Raw genomic sequence first — 22,947 nt, forward strand, 5'->3', positions numbered from 1 at the left:
GAAGAGTCAGAAATCTCAGAGCTGAAAGGCAATTTCAAGGGACACATAGCCTAAATCACAGCTGAGGACGGAGCTTCCCTACAACAAATGGTCACCTCACTTTCATAGGAAGGCCGCCAGTGACAGGGAATCTCACTGGCTCTAGAATTCTTTTTTTCTCTCTCTTTTTTTTTAATTCAATCTTTAGCTGCTCAATCCAGGAGAACTCTCTTTTACAATTCCGATCGTTAAAAAGCCCTTCTTTGCTATCTAGCTGAAAGTGGTCTCTCTGTTCCATCCACCTATTGAACAATGTCTTGAACATGGGAGATATTTAATAAATGTTTGCTGAATTAAATACATAGCTTCTAGTTCCTAGGGCAAGGATGAATACAATCTCTCTTCCACAGAAAGGACTTTTAAAAAACTGAAAAAAAGAGCTTCCCTTTTTCCCTATCTTCTCCCTTTAAGATTAGAAATGTCCCCACTAATCCAATTAATTGTGGTTTTTTTGGCATCCTTTCAAGCCTCTGGTCACTCTCCTCTATAGGAATCCTTTCAATGTCCTGCCTAAAATGGGATGATCCAGAAGTGGACACAATAATTCATGTCAAAGCAGAGGACAGGGAGACCACCTCCTACTCTGTTCTAGGCACTGGGTTTTCTGTTAAAAATGTGTTTTCTCTTCATTAAGATTGCAATAGCTTCTGTAATAACCATATTACACTGTGGACCCCTATGTAATATTTAATGGAGTAAGTCTCCCCTCCCAAGTCCTTTTTCACCCAAGCTTCCTCACTTTTCTCCTTTACAAAACAAAAAAACAATCAAACAAACAAAAACCCTTATCTTCTGCCTTAGAATTGATATTTAGTACTAGTTACAAGGCAGAAGAGTGGTAAAGGTTAGGCAATTGGATTTAAGTGACTGGCCCAGGATCACACAGTTGGGAAGGATCTAAGGTCACATTTGAACCCAGGACATCAGCTCTGCCTCTCTATCCACTGAGCCACTTAGTTCCCTCTTACTTTTTTCTCTCTCTCATGTTTATAGTTGATTATTAGATTCCAAGTATAAGCTATCACATTTGTCCCTATTACATTTTACCTCTTTAGTTTGACATCATTATTCCATCCTCTTAAGATCTTGTTGGAGCCTGATTTGTCCTCCAACAAATGTGACAGCTATGACTTTATCCAGGTCGCTGACATTTTAAAATTCAAATAGAACACAGCCAACTTTACTATTAAAAGAAATTAAAACCATTCTATTTGAACACTTCATGAACGCAAAGACCCAAGCATGTCTCTTCTTAGTCCATGTCTTTTTAAACCATGAGGTCTTAAACCTGGGCAGAAGAACATGTTTTTCGGTCATTCTGTTTTAATGTAATATAATACATTTATTATATATATCATATATAAAATGACATAATATAATATGATATGATATGATATGATATGATATGATACAATATAATATAATATAATGTAATATAATATAATATAATATGATATGATATAATGTAATGTAACATAATGTAACATAATATAATATTTTTGTATTTTATGCATTTTAAACTATTCTTTGAGACCCAGTCCACAGGCTTTACCAGATAACACAAAGAGGTTAAGACTACCCGCTCTATGCTGAAAAGGCTTCATATCACTATATGTCATCTTGTGGCATCCTTAGGCTCTCCCTTCTGCCATTTTCCTAATCTTTTCCCCCGCCCAGCTGGTTTTCCTTAAACCTTCCAGCTCAGCTTTCTTTCACATGTGTATTGCCTAAGAAAGCCACGAGATGGCAGCAGATTCTCATTTTTGCAGCAACTACCACTCTGGCTCCCTGTGGAGTCATCTGTGAGCACTGAGTAGGAATTGATGGAAGCATTCTGTATTTAACCCCTCTCTCCAGCCTGGACTTGCATGCTCTCCCCCACCCCTCAACAGCTTATTCCTAGAGGCCAAAGTGTGTATACCTATCCACCCCGCCAGAGGAAAAAGGGAAAGGTATTGGCCAGGAGTGGTAGCAGAAGGGACTAGTCCACAGTACGTTAATAGGGCAGGCTGTGAAATCTCTTTCAAATCTCTTTCCCAGCAATATCTATGAAGCGAAAAGCAAGCCATCTGTTTTGCATTCTGTTACTAGACAAAGCGAGCAGGCGGAGAATACTGTTTCTCTTGTCCCAGTCCCATGGCATGGATCACAATAGTATCTTAGCCTGGCATTCGTTGCCCTCCCCATTAAACTTTCGAAAGCCAAGCATGATGACCTCTTCTAGGTCTGCCAAATGACTAGGTTACTCTATCCAGAATGCATCAATCGAGTGGGAACGTTTAGAGCACCCCAATAGGCTCAATCCCCACTAGAGTTGCTGTGAATTGGGCTGAATCCAAAGTAAAGTCCACTCTGTAGGTGCTGCTGACACCTTCTGTTTCATGGAAGTTTTATTTAAAGACAAGAAAAGATGCGAGGGATTAAAAGGGACGGGGAGTGGCGAAGAAAACTTAGAGCCCGGCCACAGCATCCACAACGTAGCTGCCCTAAGAGCCAGCCTGGAAGAAGGGCAGAGGTTGAGTAGACACACACAGCCATGCCTACCGAGGGAACATGGGTAGCAGGGGAGCTCAAAATTTCCTCCCCTGCATAGGCGTTTCCACAGCAGCTGAGCTAAACAGAAATCTGCCTCTTTGTAGCTGACATCCATTGGGTCTAATTCTGCTCTCTGCAGCTATCCGGTATAAACCCAAACTGTCCCTTAGGATGACGGGCTCTAAAAGCTGGACAAGACCTCAGGTCACCTAGTGCAATTGTTAACTTGACTTCTAAATCACCAAGTGCTACTCATCCTCTGCTTGAAGTTTTCCAGGAAGACAGACCCACTTCTTCCAGAGCAACTTACACCACTCAATAGAACTCCTCTTGGGATGAAGTTTCACTTTACATCAAACCTAAACCTGAATTTTGCCCCACTCTTATCACTAGTCCTGCCCTCTGCGACCAACTAGAAAAGCCTAATAACCTCCCTTCTGCGTGATAGCTCTGTAAACACTTTGTGACAGTTACCCATTTAAGACTAGGGTATCTTCTCTTCTCTAGATAAGCCTCTCAAGTTACTTCATTTGTTCTTCATACGATATGATCAGAAGACCCTTTGTCATTCCAATGTCCCCTCTCTGAATACTCTCCAACTTGTCGATGTCCTTCTTAAAATGTGGCACTCTACTGAATAGAATGCTTCAGATTTTATTTGACCAGGGTATAGTACAATGGTTTGATAACCTTCTTTCTGTGTCTCAGTGAAGCATTAGCTTATTTTTGACTGCCATATCACACTGGTGATCTGTATTGGGCTTGCTATCTAGATCTTTAATATAAGAATTGACTTTATGTCTCCCTCAGCCTTACTTTTTAAAGTTGAATTTTTTAATGCAAAGCTTAAACTTGACATTTATCCCTATTAAACTTTATCTTATTGTATCTAGCATGCTAGCCATTCCTCCCAGTTTTGTGTCATCCACAATGTGTCTTCCATGATTCCATCCAAATTATTGATTAAAATATTTAATGGCATAGGACCAAGGATAGATCTCTGTGATGCTCCACTAGAAAATTCTATCCAATCTGAAAGGAAATCATTAATAATCAATCACTGGTTTGGTTTAGTCATCCAATCTGTTCCAAAGTCCCTTTAGACAATATCATCATCTAGACACTCTTTTCATCTTTTCCACAAGGATAGCATAATAAATTTAGTCTAGTGCTTTGATGATATTTAAGTATGCCATGCCAAATCAATTTTACTGATCAGTCTACATACCTAGTCTAAAAAAAATGGGATACTGTCATATTAAATCTTGACTTCTTTTACCCTTAGGCATGCAACTAATGACTTTAAGTTTAAAAGTCAGCTGGGAAAGCAACTGTTTTGCTGGTATGATGACGTGGGACAGCCATTCCTACTAGTTTGCTGGGGGTGTTGCTGTCAACACGAGTTTTTCAAACATAAGAATCCATCTTAGTGTCAGGAAGTCCCTTTCCAAATAGACTGTTTCTTGTAGGATGTGTGTATTTCTGTGCTGTACTCTGCCTCTTCCCAGTCTCAGGAAATACTCTCCTGTACGTATATTTAGATACCCATGATGAGCAGGATTCTTCCTGTTGAAGTTTTGTTGATCTAGTAGCTGTGGACAAGGGAGTGAATCCCTGACCTCCAGTTCCATTTGGCAGAGGTGATGCCAGAATGGGCTGCAGACTGCCAGCCCATTGGTGGGGAAGTCGGGACTCCTGCTCCTAGTCTTGGCCCCCTTGCTTAAGGAAGTGATCCTTTTCTCAGATGCAAAAGCAACTCTGGTTCTGTCAATCTGGCAAACTAGGTGGCCCCAATCAATCTCTGACACAGCTTTGATTCCCATTAGGCTACTGAAGGGATAAAGGGACAACCTCCAGGATATGAGAGACTTGGTTTCCATGGACAACAAGCTTAAACTTGCTGCCACATTCTGACCACCCCCACCTCCCCCCACCCCATGTCCTACAGGTTTGTGTGTAGTAAATACTTGCTTCCCATGAGGATGTTGGTAGGAACCAAGTTGCCATTTGTGTTCTATTAATAAAAATCAAGGGCTTTAAGTACATGGAGTTTAAGAGGGCTTCAAAAAGACAGGAAGAAGGAAACTCCACAGGGAGTGCTCAGAACTCCTCACAGAGGCCCCAAGCTGTCTGTAGAGCTAGACCATGCTGCTCTGAGGGCTTCACTGCCACAGGGAAGAACACCAATCCTGAACCCACAGAATCTGACCAAAATGTGACTGGGGCTGGCCAGAGAGGGCAAAGCTATTAAGTCAAGAATAACAAGGCAGGCAAGTCCATGTCTCTAGGGCTTACCTGCCCTCTTCCTTCACCAGTATAAAAGTCAAAGACTTGGCAAGACATATATTTCAGGAAAGCCCAAAACTATATTCTCCCAACCTAGGATTTCGGATAGCAAACACCTACCAACAACAGTGAGAACGTCTTTATCAATCTGAGCCTTGATGTAGATTCGTCCGCGACGTTCAGTGTGGTCTGTTCCGCAGAGGCTGGGGACATTCATCACACAGCGTTTGTGCACGTTCATCATGCAGGCTGGACAGAAGAGAGAAAAGGGGAAAAAATCCATGTAATGGAGGTATGGCCTTTGGATTTTAGAGACAGGAGAGACCTAAGAGATCATGTATTCTGATGTCTGTCTCATTGTGGAGCCTCATGTATAGTGATTATTGGTGTGCAAATTCTCATTGTTAATGTTATCTCCAGAACTCTGAAGTCTATCATTAATCAAAAGTATAAAAGAAAATCTGAGAAAGAGAGTCAGAGACAGAGAGGGAGAAAAGCAATGGCATGTCATTTGCCCCAAGTCACAGATGTAGAGCTGGGATTTGAACTCAGGTCTTCTAACAAATCTAGTGCTCTTTCTACTACACTACATTGGCTTTAGTTTTTTGGTTTGTTTGTTTTTTAATCCTTACCTTCTGCCGAAGTATCAATTTTAAGACATAAGAGCAACAAAGACCTGGCAGTTGGGGTTAAGTTACTTGCCCCAGGGTCACATAGCTAAGAAATATCTGAGATCACATTTGAATCCAGGACCTCCCAACTCACTGCCTTTAGATTTGGAGAGGTACTACAGAGATGTGTCACAGAAAAATATAACTAGTAAGAATAATCATATATATATATATATATATATAATGTTTTACAATTTGCTCAATGCTTTACATAGATGATCTATTTGAGTCTTACAAAAATGCTGTGAGGTAGGTACTGCAGATATTATCCCTTTTTTAATACATAAGGAAGTTGAGATTCTTAAAAGAGTTAAGCAGACATCAGTCCTGTCTCTGGCATTTATCTCTGTGCTGCTTAGCATGCACTATATACAAGATGGCTGGCACAATTCATATTTCCAATTTCTGCATCTTAAAGCAACAGATTTTATGATTAAAAGACCAAATTCTTCATTCTTCACAGCACTATATCAGAGGACATTCCACACAATGCTTCCACAAAAGAACTAAGGAAGGTTCAGTCATATACTTATACTGGTGAAATTACCTATCCACCCTCTTATTAACAGAGTCAGCCCCAGAGTTCCAGGCAGCATTAATAGGATGCCTATTATAAAACATTTTTAAGTGAATAGAGTAAAATAGAGAGCACAAGAAAGAAGAGGAGATGATAGGGCAAATAAGAGGAAGAGGGAGAGGGAGAGACAAAGAGACAGAGGCAGAGAGACAGAGGGAAAGAGGGAGAGGAGAGGAGAGGAGAGGAGAGGAGAGGAGAGGAGAGAGAGAGAGAGAGAGAGAGAGAGAGAATATGAGAACCAGAAACCATAAGGTGAAAACACAATGAGAGAATCAGAGAATGAGATGCTTTGTATGCACATGTGCTTGTGAGAGGGAAAGGGGAGAAAGGAAGAGGGAGGGAACAAAGAAGGAAGAAAAAGAGAGGAAGGGAAGAGAAGAGAAAAGGGGAAAGAGGAGGGGGAGAAGGGAGAAAGAAAGAAAAGGAGAAAGAGGAATGTAAGGAAAAGGAAGAGGAGGAAGCAAAGAGAAAAGGGAGGGATTAGAGGCAAAGAGGAAGGAAGGAAGGAAGGAAGGAAGGAAGGAAGGAAGGAAGGAACGAAGGAACGAAGGAAGGAACAAAGGAAGGAATGAAGGAAGGAACGAAGGAAGGAATGAAGGAAGGAACGAAGGAAGGAACGAAGGAAGGAATGAAGGAAGGAACGAAGGAAGGAACGAAGGAAGGAAGGAACGAAGGAAGGAGAGTGGCAAAGAAGGGAAGGGGAAATAAAGGAGAAGATAGAGTGAAGAGAAAGTGGAGGTGGAGGAGAGAGGAAAGAAGGAAAAGGGGAAGAGAGAAAAGAAGAAAAAGAATGGGAAAAAGAATGCTATTTTGTCCCAAACTCTCTTCAGGAATCACTGGGCTTATTTGCTATTCCTGACTTGGCATATCATATCTCCCAACAGCCAGAAAAGGAGAACAGAGAAAGGGAAGTCCCCAGAGAAATTCCTTGTGAACATGTTTAGGGTGGGAAATGGCACAAATTTGTCATGCTGCCTTACTTTTAAAGCTCAATTACTGGGTTCAGTCATCAACTCCCCAAGGCTAGTCAGATTTAGAAGGGTGATGTATGCCTCAATGTGCCATTTTTGTCTTCTACCCTTTCCTTGTGTGACAGCTCTTGGCTACTGTCCACCTATTGCTTCTAGGTGCCACCAACCCAGAAGGATCATCATCATCTCACTCACAAATCCTAGTTGGGTACCCAACATATGTAAAGATAACCACTGATTTCCAAGGCTCAAAACTCATTGTGGGCCCTGGAGCCTTGGAGATATTTAAGGTTCAAACCAGGATATGTGAGGAAGCTAAGGAGTTAACAAAGTCATCTCTCTAAGCCTGTCAAATCAGAAAGGCTGAATGGATGGGTGGAAGGAAAGCAACAGGGTCCCAGGGGCACCTTCCTGCTCCCTTGAAGTAGTAACAGCCCTAAAAGAGAATTAACAAACACATTTCTCTGTGACTTGGTCTTTGGGGACAGGCTCCAAAAACAGAGCTGGCAGGAGAGGCTGTGTGTGCCTGGGGGGATAAGGGAAGTCAGAATGACAGAGCTTTCATGGAGGGCAATGTTTATATAATAACACAAGTGAGCATTACCTGGGGATTTTAGGGAACTGCAAGTTTAATAGTCACTGAAATGTGGCAATTGGTCCAAAAAGCCAATATGATGTTTAAATGATAAATAGAAATAGGGTCCAAAAGAAGGGAGATATTGGCCCCATTGTACTCTGTGCTCATGGGATCCTAATGGAAATAATGTTTTGGTTCTGACTACTGAATTTTAGGGAAGACATTAACAAGCTAATGGGTGAACAGGATGGGGAGGAAACCAGAGACCACAGGACACAAGAATAGGTTGACAAAACCAGGAATGCTAAGTATGGGAAAGAGAACGCCTAAGGGGAACATGACCACTTTCTTGAGGGAGTCGTATGTGAAAGGAAAGGTTATTCTTATTCTGGATATTGAAGGAAGGCAGGTCATAGTTTCATAAAAAAGAAAAACTTCTGGGGAATTACAGCTATTCAAAAGTGGAATGAACTATAATAAGCTCCCTTGAGGGGTCTTTAAGTAGTTGCTTGGTGATTAACTGTCAGGGTGGTTATAGAATAGGAATAAGATTCCTATTCAGATGCAGGTTATCCTATGTGATGCCCCAATCAGAAATTAGGAGATTCTATGATTCTGTGTCTGGAGATCTCAGCAGACAATGGGACACAACGTGGAGCCAAGGTCATTTTAAGTTTGTTTGGTAATTAAGGCTTTGTTACCTAGGGATGTATCTTCCTGACATTTCTCTAGGTACCTAAAAAAAGCTAAAATACTATTTCCTTCCTATTAGTCTAATAGAGACAAATAGAATTAAAAGGGCTTTTTAATCAACTCAAAATGGGAAAGAAGGGAGGAACAATAAAATTACCAGACTCCATAATCCTTATTTTTAAACCCTTACCTCCCATCTTAGAATCAATACTGTGTACTGGTTCTAAGGCAGAAGAGCAGTAAGGGTTAGGCAATGGGGGTTAAGTGACTTGCCCAGGGTCACACAGCTAGGAAGTGTCTGAAGTCATTTTTGAACTTCCCATCTCTGGTCCTAGCTCTCATTCCACTGAGCCAAAAGGCTGCCCCCCACCCCATAGCATTTTCTTATTGAACTATAGCCACTTGTACTTAGCTATTTGTATGTCTGTATTTTCTCCCAGACAAGAGCATGAATTCCTAGAGGCCACAGATTGGGTATAATTTTTTTTTGCATCATCATAACCAAGCAGAATTTCTTGCTCATTGGAAGCTGGATAAATGATCCATTTTAAAATGTGTTTTAAAGTAGATAAATGCCCCCTGGGCACCAAAAATATTTCTTGTTCAATCATTTTTGACTCTTCATGATCACATTTGGGGTTTTTCTTGGCAGAGATCCTAGAGTGATTTGTCATTTCCTTCTCCAGCTCATTTTACAGAAGAGGAAACTGAGGCAGACAGGGTTAAAAGACTTGCCCAGGTGTCTGAGACCAGATTTGAACTCAGGGAGATGATTCTTCTCAATTTCAGGCCTAGCATATTTACTGTACCACCCAGCTGCCCAAAGGCATAAAGAACAATTTATTTGAATTAACAAATATCTATTATAACATTCTCAATATAATAGCTGTTGTCCCCACTGTTTCAACTAACAATAGCTTCTATTTCTATAGTAGTTTAAAGTTTAAAGTGCTGGGGAATAGTGCATTGAGGGGTGCCCTCAAAACCAGGAAGAACTGAGTTCAAGCCCAGCCTCTAATATACTCTCTGGCTCTGTGATCCTGAGCAAATCACAACTTCTCAGTGTTTGGGGCGACTCTCTAAGACTGTAAGTTAGAGGAAAGGTACTGACCTACATTGGTAAAGAGAGTTTCCTCACTTGGGAGTTCTCTATTCTAAAGGAAACACAGTTCCAATTCCTTTCCCTTTTGGGGAAGCACTTTCCTGAAAAGAATTCTGTGAGATAATATAAATAATAGTATTCCATTTTATGGATAAAGGAACCAATTTGGGAAAGCAATCATTCCACTTTTCTTTGGCCTGGCCGGTGCATGTCTGTTGCATTCAGTTTTTGGCACCACATTTAAGGAGGGACGATGAGGAGTTGGAATGGATTAAAAAAACAACAACCAGGATACTCAAAGAAATAGAAATTGGGCCAGAAGACTGGCCTCCATGGACTGAAGGGAGTGCAGATATTAGAGGAACTGGAAACTTAGAAAGGAACACAACAGTTGATTTAAAGGGTTAAAAAAAAAGCTTTTATATCAAAGAGAGATGATCCTCAGTTTATTTAGTTGTAGAGAGCAATATGTGGTAAAATGAGTGGATACTATTGGGGGAGGGGGAGAAGAGGGTGCTCATTTTGACTCCCAATGTAGGGAAACAAGCACAACTTCCTAATATTTAGAGCTGCTCAAAAGAGGAATGGGCTGCTCCAGGAGGTAAGGAGTTCTATCTCCCTGGAGGTTTTCCAGTAGAGTTTGGATAATCATTTGTAGGGGATACTCTAAAGAGGATTCTTAGACAGAAAGAAGCTTCTCAAGCCCTTCTTACTTCTTAATGATTCTAGGAAGTGTCTTACTTAAGGTCAAGCAGTTAGTGTCAAGACTAGTACTTACTAAAACCCTTTAATCTTTAAATCCTGGTCTTAATGGCTTATATGCACATATGAGTATTAAATCTATATTTTTATTATATTTATATATGAGTTTATATATATATGAATTTATATATATATTATATTTATATATGAGTTTATATATATTATATTTTATATATGAGTTTATATATGTGTGTGTGTGTATGTGTATATATAAATATATATGGGTTTAAAAAAAAGGTTAAAAGAGTAAGGTTTTAGACACCAAATCCAGTGGTTTTTCCATTATAGTATACTTTCTCCAGCTCTGAGAGATAGAGAGACAGAGGAAAGACAGAAAGAAAGAGACAATTACACCTTATTCGGAAAGTACTTAGAATCTTGAATTACTATAGAAATAAAGGGTATTGTTATAATTGGCAGTGCCTCCTTCCCTTGAAACAGTGGCAACAGTTAATGTACAAATTGAGATATCAGAAGTTATTTTGCCCAACTATATACCAATAAATCTGAAGCGCTAAATGAAATAGATGAACAGTAACAAAAATATAAACCAACTAGATTATCAAAAGAGGAAATAGAATGTTTAAACAATCCCATCCCAGAAAAAGAAACTGAACAAATCATCAAAGAACAGCCTAAGAAAGAAGTCTCCAGGGCCAGATGGATTCACAAGTGAATTTTATCAAATATTCAAAAAACAATTAACTCCAACATTCTCTAAACTATTTATAAACATAGGGGAAGAGGGACTCCTTCCAAACTCTTTTTATGAAACAAATATGGTATTGATACCTAAAACAGGAAGAGATAAAACAGAGAAAGAAAAGTATAGAACAATTTCCCCAAAGAACATTGATATAAAATTTTTAAATACAAGCAAGGAAATTAAAACATTTTTCACAAGAATAATACACCATGACTAGGAATGCAGGGATGGTTCAATATTAGGAAAACCATCAACATAACTAACCTTTCTCAATAACAAAACAATAGAAATTACACGATAAATTCAATAGATGCAGAAAAAGCACTTGACAAAGTACATACTAAGAACTATGTAACAGAAACAAAAAGACAGAGAGAGAGAGATTGACAGAGAGGCAGAGGCAAAAAGAATAATAGAGACAGAGATATGAGAAATAGATAAAGCCTTCGTGCACCTACTTCATTTTAGGCATTATGCTAAGAGCACTCTATGTTGTCTTCAAAGTGTTGATTTTCACATGTGTGAGTAAACCTGGATGCATAACCAACAACACAGTATCATAAAAACATTGAACCTAGAATCAGAAGCTGTGGGTTCAAGTTCCAAGTCCTTTGACTCCAGACTCAATGTTCTTCTTAGTTTTTTGACCTCAGGCAAAAAACCCCAACAAGCTGGAATCTTTGCAGTCCTTGGCTAGCATGTACAAATCATACATAGAGCCTGAAGGATCTTAGAGTCTATCTAAAATCCAACTACCTGCCTCATTTCCCAGATGGGAAACTGAGGCCCAAAGAAATGAAGTCAATTGCTCATGGTCACACAACTAATAATTGTCAAAGGTGGGATATGAACCTTGGACTTTTTGACTCCATGTCCAGTGCTTCACCCATTGCCAAAATACTTACACTACCTACTTCACATGGCTGCTGTATTAAATGAGATGACATATGTGAACTGCCTTGTATGCTTTAAGGCAATCTTAAAATGTAAACTGGGTTATATGGTACAATAGGAAGAGCCTTGAATCTGGAGTCAAAAGACCTGAATTTGAATCCTGACTCCAACATTAGAGCTGTGTGACCTCGGCCAAATCAAGTCACACAAGTTTCCGTTTCCTGATCTGCAAAATGGGGATAATAAAAGCTTTAACTAGCAATTGAAGTCACTAGGTGGCATAGTAGACAGAGTGCTGAATCTGGAGTCAGCAAGAACTGGTTTCCAATCTGGCCTCAGACACTTGCCAATTGGGTGACCTTAGACAAGTTATTAAATATTTTTTACCTTATTTTCTCAAATGTAAAATGGGGGGAAATAATAATATCTGTAAAATGGGGATAATAGAAATTTCTTCCCAGGATTGTTACAAGGATTGAATTAGGTTACTTTTATTTAAAAAACATTTTTTTATCAACTCATTCCTTTTATTTTTTCAATGACAAGTAGAAACAATTTCTTAACCATTGCTTTCTGGCCTTTAGAATCCAAATTCTCTCCCTCTTTTCTTCCATGCATCCCTCCCTCCTGAATTAGGTTATTTTTGAAAAATTCAACACAGTATTTAGTATATGGCAGATATGATATAAATACTAACTACTATTATTGTATCAGGGCCGCTAGGTCGTACATTGGATGTAGCGCTAGGCCTGAAGTCAGGAAGACTCATCTTTCAGATCAAATCTTGCCTTAGACACTGTAATCAGTCTCTTATTTTTATACTTCCTAGCTCTGTGACCCTGGGCAAGTCTCTTAACCCTGTTGGCCTCAGTTTCCCCTTGTATAAAATGAGCTGGAGAAGGAAATGGCAAAATAGTATCTTTTGCAAGAAAACCCCTAATGGGGTCACAACTGAATATTATTATTATTCTATTATTATTATGCCACAGGATTGCTGCAAACAAAACATGTTGTAAACTTAAAGCACTCCAGAAATGTGAGCTTTTATGATCATTATTTCTGCCCACATGAATGTGCTATTTTCAGCCATTGTTGCTGGAGAGAGGTAACCCCGAGCTCTTCAAGGCAGGAAGGTGGCCACAGTGCCAGCTGCAGCAAGTTCTATCAAGTTGAACCTCCTCAGAAATGAGCCCAGGAATAAATGGCATGTCGAGTGCCTGCTGACCAGCATAGCTAATCTCTGAGGCAAGGATCTAGGCACAGGGAAATCCCATCCCAGGGCTGGGGTTACCGTCTTCTTTTTAAACCCTTACCTTCCAATACTATGCATTGGTTCTAAGGCAGAAGAGTGGCAAGAGCCAGGTAATGGGGGTTAAGTGACTTGCCCAGGGGCACACAATGGGGTTGCCTTCTAGTAGGGTACTTCTCAAGGAGGGTAACTGCAGGCCAGGTATAAAGGCAGTGCTAGTCATCTGCAATTGCTGATGACACTGACGGGCCACAGGGGTTCTGGCTCATCCCTAGCTTGCTAGAGGAAATGCATTGTTTTGGGCACAGCCAGTCTCCAAGACCATTTATTGATTGCATTCGGGGAGCTGTGATCAGTCACTGGAGAGAGTACCCACACTGATGAAATTACAGATCTCTGGAATATCGAAGTACTCTCGCCTGCAGAGCCTCCAGCTCTCTTCCTCTGCGCCGTAAAGGTAGGCTCTTGGCTTGAGGAAGGCATTCTCAATTACCAAGTGCTCCAGACATGTCACTCACCCGACCCTCAAGGGTTCCTAGCAGACATGGGCTAAAGTATACCTCGTCTAGCTGACTCTGCAACAGTCCCCAAGGAAGGACAGCGTCTACTTGGGAAAAAAGGAGCGCAATTGATGGCTAAATTCCTATCTTTTAAAACCTCCTGAACCTGTGACTGATGAGAAACAAGCCTATCTTTTCACAAAAGGAACACTGGAATAGGAAGAAAGAATCCTGAATCTAGTGCTGACAAGTTAGCAGCCAGGTGGTGCCATAGATAGAGCTCTGGACCTGGAGTCAGAAAGACCCAAGTTAAATCCAGTCTCAAATACTTACTAGCAACGTAACCCTGAGCAAGGCACTTAATGACTGCTTGCATCAGTTTCCTCATCTTTAAAATGGGGATAATCATAGCTTCTACCTCTCAGAGTTGTTCTAAGGATCAAACCAAATAATCATTGCACAACTCTTAGCACAGTACCTTGCACATAGAAAGAGCTATATAAATGTTAGTTATTATTACTGTTGTTATTTTTGTTGTTATATGACCTTGTGCAAGCTGCTTGACTACTCTGGGCCTCAGTTTCCTTATCTGTAAAAAGAATGATAATCCTTTTACAAAGGAAAGCACTTTGCAAGAAGTAAAAGATAGTATAAGAAGTTTTTTTTTTATCATTTTTCCTTTCCTGAAATCCTCCCTGGATGTTTTGTCATCCATGAAGCTTATGTATGTGAAACATAAAAGTTAGCAAATATCTCAAGGCCAGCCTAGCTCAGGTCAGGAAGTCAGTGGTGCAGTGGATGCAGTGCCAGACATAGAGACATAAAGACCTGAAATAAAATATTGCCTCAGACACTTGCTACTTGTGTGACCCTGGGCAAGTCATTTAACTTTTCTCTGTCTCAATCTATTAATGGGGATAATAATAGCACCTCCTTCACAGGGTCATTGAGAGAATCAAATGAGAGAATAAATGAAGAGCATTTTGCAAATCTCAAAGTAATATATCAGTATAAACTATTATTATCATCATTATTATCATTATTCAGAGAAGTTTATCACCATTGTTTGTCAATGGAGCAGATGTTATTTTAGAGGTCATCTAGCCCTAGACTTAGAGTTAGAAGTGAACTTAAAACTCATTCAGTTTGAGTCTCTTATTTAAAGATGAGGAACCAAGAAATTAAGTGACTTGCCCAAATTAAGTGGTTTGACATGTAATAAAAGAGATAGGCGAAACTGAACTCATTTCTTGTTTCTCCAAATATGTTTCTCTTTCCACTATATCACATGCATGTAACCCCTTAATCTTAGAAGAGCAAACCAGTACAGAACTGAGCTGTCCAAGGTTCTAGAGATGGTAGCAAAGTTCCAAAGAATCAAACTCCAAAGCCAGAACTCTTTCCTCTACACCATGCTGTTCTCTAATCAGAGATCAGGAGGCATTGCATTTGAAGCATTAGGGATCTCTTATTGAGTGAGGCAGTTCAGGTTTCAGAAAGTATTCCTAGTTTTAATTTAGCTAGAACATGGAATACGTGGAGCAGAATAATGTTTAATGAGACTGATCACTAGTGGATTTTGTCTGGATGGATGAGTCCATTTTTAGACATAACAATTTATAAAGACTATCTTAATAGGTGTGGAAGAATTGCCATCTGCACTGGGAGAGGGAATGCTCACATTGATAAAACTATAAATCTAGAAACTGTTGAAGAGTTATTATATTCATGAATATTCTCTCCAGTACCCACTGGACCTTTAAATATTAGTCTGGAAAAAGAGATGTAGCCCTACTGTAAACTAAGGAGATAGTAACAATCACATTTCCATTTCTAAACCGCCCAATGCTGACCTATTGATCATTTTGGATGTAGACACCAAACTTCCAAAACAGAACCCTCTGGTTGGCTTCCAGCAGCCAATAAGCAGACAAAAAAGACTCAAGAGGACTTTACTTACTGTCACATTTCATTCCTTGATGAATCAGCCCATATAGTAAAGAGCCGCAGTGATCACAAAATGTTGGACTGGAGTAAGTGTGGATTTTAAACTTGTGCTTGCTCCGTGGATCCTGAAAATCAAGGGGGAAAGGGATTACTATTGATTTGTAGGAACTTCCAATAAGTCAACAATAGGTCCCAAAGCACTCCAGGTGATCACTTATAAGTAGCATATAAATAACAAAAACATACTTCAACTTTTATAGAATGGGTCTATAGAGCCCAACCTAAAGCCCTACTCTTTTCATGTTACTCTCCCAACCAAATTCCTTCAGTGTTACCCCATTGCCAATAGAATATGGACCAGATTTCTTAGTCTAGCATTCAAAGTCTTGTACAGCCTGTTTTCAACCATCTTTGCATTCTTATCTTATACTATTGCCTTTCACTTTCTACTTCCCAGACAACTGACTTGCCTGCTATTCCCCAAACAAATCCCTTAGCTTCCCCCTCTTTGATTCTTTGCTCATCCTGTACCCTCCACTCATAACTCCCTTCTCACACTTTAATGTATTTATCCTTAAAGGCCTAGATCAGGTGCCTTTTCATTTGTGAAATCTCCCCCAGGATCCCCAGCCAGAAGTTATCTCTCCCTGAGGCTAACTGTCATAGATGGCACTCTTTTCATATCTCTTACAATTTATTTCACTCTCCTTCAATGCAAAACTATGAATGCCCCTGAATGTTAGCTTAAAACACTCAAACATACAAATAACACCACATACACACCAGGAAATAAACTCTAAGTTGGAGCAAAGAATACATTCTGAATGGGTTGGATAGATTTTAAGATAGATTTTTAAGTAATGATCACCAATAGCTCTACCAACTAACTCTGCAGAGCCAAGGACAATGGAGTGCCAGAGTAGGGAAGTAGAATTTATTTCAATACATTTATTCAGTTATTTCCATTGTGTCCAACTTTTCATGACCTAATTTGAAATTTTCTTGGCAAAGATACTAGGATAGTTTACCATTTCTTTCTGTAGCTCATTTTACAGAGGAGGAAAATGGAAGAGGAAAGAGGCCAACAGGGTTGTGACTTGCCCAGGGCCACACAGTTAGTAAGCATCTGGGGCAGATTTTAATTTGGGAAGAGAAGTCTTCCTGACTCCAGATCTGGTATTCTATCCACTAGACCACCTAGCTGCCTTGGTGGCAATCATCACCATGGTTGCAAAGAACTAGCAAAATTAGGATTTGAGCTTGGATACTCTCTTTCTAGGACGATTTCCATAATATCATTCTGCTATACTACTATTCAAAAATCCTTGCATCTCCTAATCTCAGAAAGAAAGATTATGGATGACAAATAAAGAGCATCACCTCACTCTACATAGATTGTATGTTATCAACATTTTCTGAATTAGATGCTATTCTTAAAATGACTTTTCCCTGATGTAGACTTAAGCATCTCTATTCCTTTATACTGCCTTTAATCTTTTATACTCTTCCCAAGAGGATCTGTTTTTCTGAAGAGATATACTTCAGTTGTAAGCATAAATAAATTTACATATATCAGCCAATTGGTGGCCTCCTGACTGTAAGCCATTGCCTTCATTAAATACTACATAAATACTACATTACAATGATAAATAATCAAATAGAACAGATATATCTCTATGAAAAAGGTATGGGATCATCTGAGAAACAAATATCAAACAAGGTTACTATTGGTTAATATATTATTTTGAATAATCCTGAAGAAAAAAATCAAAAATTTAAATTTGTATGAAGCACCTTAATTTGCTACTAATTTTTTCCACAATATTACAGACCAATGCTATGCTGATGGGCTGGACAAAAAATTGTCCACCCTTAATTCAGTCAGACTGAAATGCTTGATTTTCCTCTGCCTATAAAAACCTATAGGGCCATGTAAATGTGAGCGATTCTTGTTAGGAAGCTAACTCTGGAAGCCCAAAAGAAGTGGAGGAAAGATTAGAACCAGGGACAATGAGGAAATAGTGTAGTGATCTAATCCGGAGCTGATTAGGCCTAAAAACTAGGGGAAATAGAGGGAATGGAAGTGGTATGAAGAAGGAAAGAGAAGGAGGAATTTGATAAACACTGTAGAGAGGGAATTAATAGAGCATGGCAACATAGGAAAGAAGTGATACTGACTCCTCCCTAAAGGGAAAGCCCACATGATATGTTTATTCTGAAAGGGAAGAGTTATGAAATGATGCCAAAACTACTGTTAAAGAATACTTTTGTCTTGGTCAGAGGAATTGTGTGAGAAAAATTCATCTGGTCCCCACTTACTATTCCCTTTAAAGCATGACTGGGTCGATATCCCAGGTTTTGATTTCCTGTTACAAATTCTTTTCCTGCTAGACTCTTAGATTTGATTACCACATGATATCATTACTATATGAATTCTCTCCTGACCTTAAGCACTTGCTTGCCCTCCTTAGGATTATTTCTCTTAGATTACATTAATTATTCTTCCTTTGCCCTACCATGCCTCAATCACCTTCCCTTCCCAAGTTGAAGTGATTCAATAATAATCATAAGCAGTCAACAAACTGTCAGAGCTATTTCAAAAATGGATGGGGGCCTGAAGTGCCGTCCCTCCATCCTTCAAGGTCCATCTTCTCTAAGAAGTCTTTCTTGATCATTCCGGCCCACTTTGAAGGTGTCTTTAAAATCATTAAATCACAACCCTCCAAGACCTTGACCCAGTGATTAGGGGGCACTTAGAGGCAAAGTCTCTACATAGGGGAAAAAGAGGATGCTCAAGTCTAAATTGCTCAAATATAGGCAATTTTGGGTTAAAGAATGGTTTTGTGGAGAGAAAAAAATGTTCTAGAATTGCAGTAGTTAACATGGTATAAAGAAAAAAAAACATACTCCAAAAGCAATCAACAGGAGTGTTTTTTTCTCATATGGCTTCTCTGCCCCAGACAGTATATATCCCAATTCCCTCCTTACTCTGCCATGGTCGTAGTTTAAATATTTAGACTTGGAATGGACCTTGGGCTCACCTAGTCCTATCCATTTCATCTATAAATGAGAAAACTGAGGTCAAAGAGGTTAAATGAGCTTCCCAAAGCTACATAAGTAATAAATTTCCCTCCCAGATCCCCATCTTTTTACTCTAAATCCAACATTCTATCCATTGGACCATGCCTCTCCAAAGAGTACTTTTTTCTCATTTTAAATATGAAGAGAACTCTGCCTTCAGAGGTCCAGGGACTTGCCAATGGTCACACAACTGTATCTGAGAAAGGATTCAAACCTGGATCTTGTGACACCAAGGTAGGCATGTCTGCAACTACTCAATGCCTCCCGATGGATCCTGAACATCAAAAATGAATTTTGCTCTTTCAGAGAAACGAATAGTGCCAAGAAGTCAGACGGGCAAAGAGGCTGATGCAGAAGTGGGGAGAAGTTGGAGCTTCCATCCCAAACATTCAAGAAGTGTTGACATGGGCTCAAGCCCAGTTGATTCTGGACAGAGGGGCATAATAAGGCCAGGGGAAGAGCTTGCTTCAACCACATCCCTGGGCACCAGTAAGTCTCTCTAGTCCAGCAATACCCTATGTCTAAGTAAAGGACACAAACAGCTGTTATAGCAACATTAGCAAAAGATTAGAGGGTTGCGTATGAACAGGAAATCTAGAAATAGCATCCATCAGTTGGATATAGATTGCCTCCCAAATATAGGCCATTACACCACCTGTGGTCAAAAAAAGGTGTGTATGTGTGTACATTGAAACATGTAACACTGGAAATAATATTGATTGCTTTTCTGCATTCCAGATTCATATAAATTATATTTAGGATGAAGTGGGGAGAGTGTATTAGATTAATGTAATAATTTGAGTGGAAATGAGGATAGGAATCATAGAAATTTGGATCTATGATTGCCTTGATATAAGGAGTTACCAAATGAGAATTTTCCTATAAATACAGAGCAGCACTTTCTTAACTACTTTATAGTGTCATAAAATTGTCAGAGCCCTGAAAGATTAAGAGACTTTCCCTGACATGTACTCCCTGAGGTGGTACTTGAACTCAGGTCTTCACTTCCATTTTCTATAGCAGCTCTGCTTGGTTTCAACTCCAGGCAACATGCCCCAATGCCAGGTGCCCCCTGGTGTCATGTTGCCCTTTCTGGATTCCTTTTGTTTATTTTTCCCCCAATTAGAATAGAAGTTCCTTGAGGGAAAGGACTATCTTTTTTTTTTTTTTAAGAACTCTTACCTTCTATTTTAGAATTGATACAAGTGTCAGTTTCGAGGCAGAACATCAGAAAGAGCTAGGCAATTGGGGTTAAGTGAATTGCTCAAGGTGACATATGTAGGGAGTGTTGGAGGTCAAATTTAAACCCAGGTCCTCCCAACTCCAAGTCTGGTTCTCTATACACTGAGCTGCCCCCTTTCTTTTTCTTATTTCTACCTCCAAATGCTCAGCAAAGTAGCTGGCACATAGCAGGTACTCAATAAACGTTTATTGAATTTGTTGTATTGCATGATTGACTCCAAGATTATCAGTTTATCTATTATGCCATGCTTCCTACTTAAAAATACAAATGTACAACAAAATTTTATGGAATCCTGAAACTATTTCATGAGCTCTATCTCCCTGAAAAAATCAGGCAGCTCTAATCTTCACCTGTGTATCCTTAGAGTGGCTTGTACATCTTGAGCAATAAATAAAGGTTTGATGAATGAATGAGAAGGAAGTGGAAAATTACACTGATGTTACCAAAACAAAAACAAACAACTGGGTCTGACTCTCCTTTATGCTGAATAATCTAAACCTTACTTTGACTAAGAACAAACAACATGGCTGAAAAGTGGCTGACTGCAGAGACATAAATTAATTTGCTGGTCTGATCTTCTTTGGACCTGTATACTCTGATTAATCATGAAAAAAGGAAAAGATGACTGATGGCAATGGAACTGTGTTTGTTTCTAAGGCTAATGACCAGCTCCTCTATTGCTGGGCCCTGAAATGGGGATGAAGTGGGTTAAATGTTTCTGTCTGATGCATTTAAGATCAGAGTTACAATAGGAAAAAAAATCTCACTGCAGATGCATTACAAAGCCATGGCACAATATAAACGCAACTCTGTCAAATTAAAGCTGATGTACTAGAAAGGACACTGTACTTGGAGGCTAGAGACCTGGGACCAGACCACATTCTACCACTATCTAACAATGTCATTACAACCAAATCACATCCTCTTTCAAGGCACAATTTCTTCCTCTATAATGAGAGGTTAGATTAGATGAAGGGTTCTTAACCTAGGGTCTATGGAAACCTTTAAACATCTTTAATATCTTTTTTAATATCTATATTTCAGTCCAATTGGTTTCCTGGATCATTTTTTACATTTTATTTTCTGCATGTAAAAGTATTATTCAGAAAAAAAAGGATCCAAAGGCTTCAACAGACTGCCAGAGGAGACCATGGCCCCAAAAGGGTTAAAAAATCCATTTCGGACGTGATCTCCAAGGCCTTTTCCAGCTCAGATAATCAGGGTTCTAGGATCTCTTTCAGTTCTGACATTATATGTACCGAGGACCCTTGTCGTTCTCAGATTCTGCATTCTAAGGTCTTTTATGATTCTAAGATTCTGGGAATCTATTATCTTATGTTTGCGTACAGCCTATTTTTATGGAGACTGTATTTTAGCATCCGATGTCCCCATTGAGTACAGTAGCTGTTTAAAGGGAATATTCACACTGCATCAGATCACACCCTCAAGTTATAAATAAATCCTCTCACCCACCAACACATACACACCCCCTCCCAGCAACCCCCTTCCCCAATCATGGCAAATGCCAGGGATGCAGCACATTCTCTCCTCTCACTGCTGAATTTGGAATGCTTGAATGCAAATGTATGACACGAAATTATATAACCTCTGAAAGTCCCTGTCAGCTTGATTTATGGGTGTATTTCAAAGCTCCCAAGTATGCTAACACCCTACTCTGCTCTCCCATGGTAGACCTCAGAAATCTGCTTTTCAGAATAGCACACAGAACCTTTTTATAGCTGAATTAGTGAATTAGAAAGTGAACTCCCGCAAAACTGCAGTTGAAAGAAAATATTTCCTTCCTCCTTCTCTCTGGATGGCGAGGAGCCAAGAGAAAAGGCCCCAAGCTGGAAGCTGCCACAGACCTGCCCAGGGAATGAGGTAGATCTCACTTGTTCCTGGCAGACAGCAGTTAGGAAGAAGGGAGTCTGAAGGTCACTAGTGTCAATATGGATAATGACCTTTCCTAAACTAACTCTAATCCTCCGGCTACTAACACCCCCAGGTCTCTGCTACTCTTTCCTTCTTTACAGAAAGCATCAGTAACCTAAGTGCTGGGAATTAGAGGCAGACAAATGTAAGATGGAGCTAAGAATGTCCTAAAGCAGTCAGGCACACTGATTCTAAAACCTAACCAATTAGTAATTTATTTCACTGCTTGCACCACCCTGAACCAGACTGCTTCTATGTAAACTTGAGAATGTCACACCACATTTCTAAAGCTTCAGTCTTGCCATCTGCAATATGGGGGGTGTGGGAGGGCCAGGTAATTACTAAAGCCTCTTACACCTCTAAATTGTAGAACTTATGATCTGAGGTGGCATATTCCAGTGACTTTAAAGTTTAGAATCTAAAACATCTGTAAGATGTATGACTTTGGTTTCCGAGAACTGATGATCATATCTATTTTGCTCCTCTGGAAAATGGAGGTAGTAGACTAAGGGCATATGTACATCCTGTCAGTCACAATTGCTGTAATGGTTTCTTTTATTTTACTGTTTTACATTGTTAGAAAAAAAGAGTTCTATGATTAGAGAGGATTGGGATAATTAGAAAATTAAAGTAAAATTTAAAAAAAAGATATCAATGAAAGATTTAAAATAAAGAATATAGATGGGCTCTTGGCCCTATATTCTCTTGCTATATAAACTCTACCTTGGAGAGCTCATCTGATCTTATGGTTCCTACTATCAACTCAATGTAGGTAACTCTAAAGTGTATAGCTCTTTAGTTCTGATTTCTCACTTTCCTTCTATTTTCATTTTTTCCAAATCCCTCAGGATATCTCTCCCTGGATACTCTGATACCATTTACATTTTATGATATCTAAATCCAAATCCATCATCTTCTCCCCAAAACCAGTTCTCCTTCCTGTCTTGCTTTTTTTTCTAATAATTGTGTACTGATTTTTTCAAACTTCCCAACTAGAAATCTAGTCACCATCTTTAACACTTCCCCTTCTCCTATGCAGGAACAGCCTGATAACTCCCCTCAAAATTAAGAGATTAAAGTAAAAGAGTTTAGAGGAAAGATAACTATAATCCCATGGCCTGAGGCTTTTAACAGAAAAGATTTTAAAATAAGGTATCAAATTTTAGCTCACTATAAAGAGCA

General features: G+C 39.4%; 1 protein-coding gene across 2 annotated transcripts in view; it reads right to left on the minus strand.

The window, feature by feature from the left end:
• Positions 1–22,947, minus strand: part of PRKCB (protein kinase C beta) — a 677,822-nt gene that overhangs the window by 378,302 nt on the left and 276,573 nt on the right. For both annotated transcript variants that reach the window (XM_001363029.4, XM_001363115.4), the window contains exons 4-5: positions 15,523–15,634; positions 4,981–5,109 (exon numbers count right to left, since the gene is read on the minus strand). In XM_001363029.4, the coding sequence (XP_001363066.1) occupies positions 4,981–5,109; positions 15,523–15,634 (241 nt within the window). The remainder of the gene's footprint in view (positions 1–4,980; positions 5,110–15,522; positions 15,635–22,947) is intronic.

Source organism: Monodelphis domestica, chromosome 7 (genome assembly GCF_027887165.1).
Source record: "Monodelphis domestica isolate mMonDom1 chromosome 7, mMonDom1.pri, whole genome shotgun sequence".
NCBI classification, from domain to species: domain Eukaryota; kingdom Metazoa; phylum Chordata; class Mammalia; order Didelphimorphia; family Didelphidae; genus Monodelphis; species Monodelphis domestica.